Raw genomic sequence first — 1,232 nt, forward strand, 5'->3', positions numbered from 1 at the left:
GGAACTGCACAGTACAACGCCAGTCCCCCTGCTCCAGCCCTCACGCATCCACCAAGAGAGAAACACGTAATTAAGAAAAGTGGTAACGTCACGTAGGGAGATCTGTTCTCATTCAAAGGGCTGAAGCAGTTTTGACACCTGCCCATCACAGAAAGCTTTAATCTAGTGTCATTTAGCATTCGGGGCAAATCGGCTTGTGCTCAGTGCACAAGGATACAAACACGCAGAGACGGGAGCGTTCTGGAGGGCCAGCACAGACAGTGACTGACATGCCCACCAGGCCAGAGCTGCAGCCTGGAGGAGAAAACATCTCTGCCAGCAAAGGCAGCTCAGCCGCTGCCTGCTGAGACAACTTCCACTTCACTGCAGAGTGGGCAAGGAGGGCAGGAGGCAGGGAAAGGCAACCCTCCAGCTACCTAGCAAGCTCCACTTCCCCGTGGAGCTCTGCAGCTTACACAGACTCTTGATAACAGCAGCAAACAAAATAAAGCAGCTGCTGAATGAACACTTGAACGTCCTTGACACTCCTCATTCTGGAGAGCGAACTTCAGGCGATGAATTCATCTTGCCTGTCACCTCGAGCCAGCTTTCTAGCAACCCAAACCAGATGGTGCTAAAGACCCAATAACAAGGAGCATCAAGGGCCGGGCTGGAGAACAGATGAGGTCAGAGAGCTACGTAGCATGCACACAAAGCGCTGCCACCAGTGAACTCGCAGCTATGGGGAAAGACTCAGGGAAGGGGGATGGACAGGGAAAATAGTGAGGCAGCCGACAAAGCCCCAGCTCTGGGGACACTGCAGGGTATCCACACCGCCTGCTCCTGCATGGCTCTCCTCCTCTCACAGCAGTGCTGGGTGAATTTGGGCACACCAGGCATAACTGTGGGCAGACTGTTTGGACCAGCCCTTTTTTCAGAGAGGTCAAGAGAGCTGTGGAGCTTACCTGCAAATGTTACTTCTACTGCCTCTGGTTTATTCCTAAAAAGCAAACAAAACAACTGAGGTAAATGAGAACTCAAGCAGCAGCCTCCAAGCTGTGAAGGAAACAGGATTAATGTCCAATATCGTATTTCTCACAAGCAACTCTACCTGAAAATCCTTCTATCTCCTGCTGTTCAACTACTAGCAGATAACCTTCAGCAAGAGATCTTAAGACTTCTCCCCATTCCTATAAGCACCAGTTTTATTCCACATGACATAAAATAGGTCTTGAAGCCAGCAGAGGTTATTA

At 50.5% G+C, this 1,232-nt stretch overlaps 1 protein-coding gene across 1 annotated transcript in view; it reads right to left on the reverse strand.

Annotated features, from left to right (window-relative positions):
* Positions 1-979, reverse strand: part of ARPC2 (actin related protein 2/3 complex, subunit 2, 34kDa) — a gene marked incomplete at its 5' end in the record, with an annotated part of 11,184 nt that extends 10,205 nt beyond the window's left edge. Inside the window, one exon of the mRNA XM_010189386.1 lies at positions 945-979. Coding sequence (XP_010187688.1) covers positions 945-979 — 35 coding nt within the window. The remainder of the gene's footprint in view (positions 1-944) is intronic.
* Positions 980-1,232: the final 253 nt, after the last annotated feature.

Source organism: Mesitornis unicolor, unplaced genomic scaffold (assembly GCF_000695765.1).
Source record: "Mesitornis unicolor isolate BGI_N332 unplaced genomic scaffold, ASM69576v1 scaffold43097, whole genome shotgun sequence".
Classification (NCBI taxonomy): Eukaryota; Metazoa; Chordata; class Aves; order Mesitornithiformes; family Mesitornithidae; genus Mesitornis; species Mesitornis unicolor.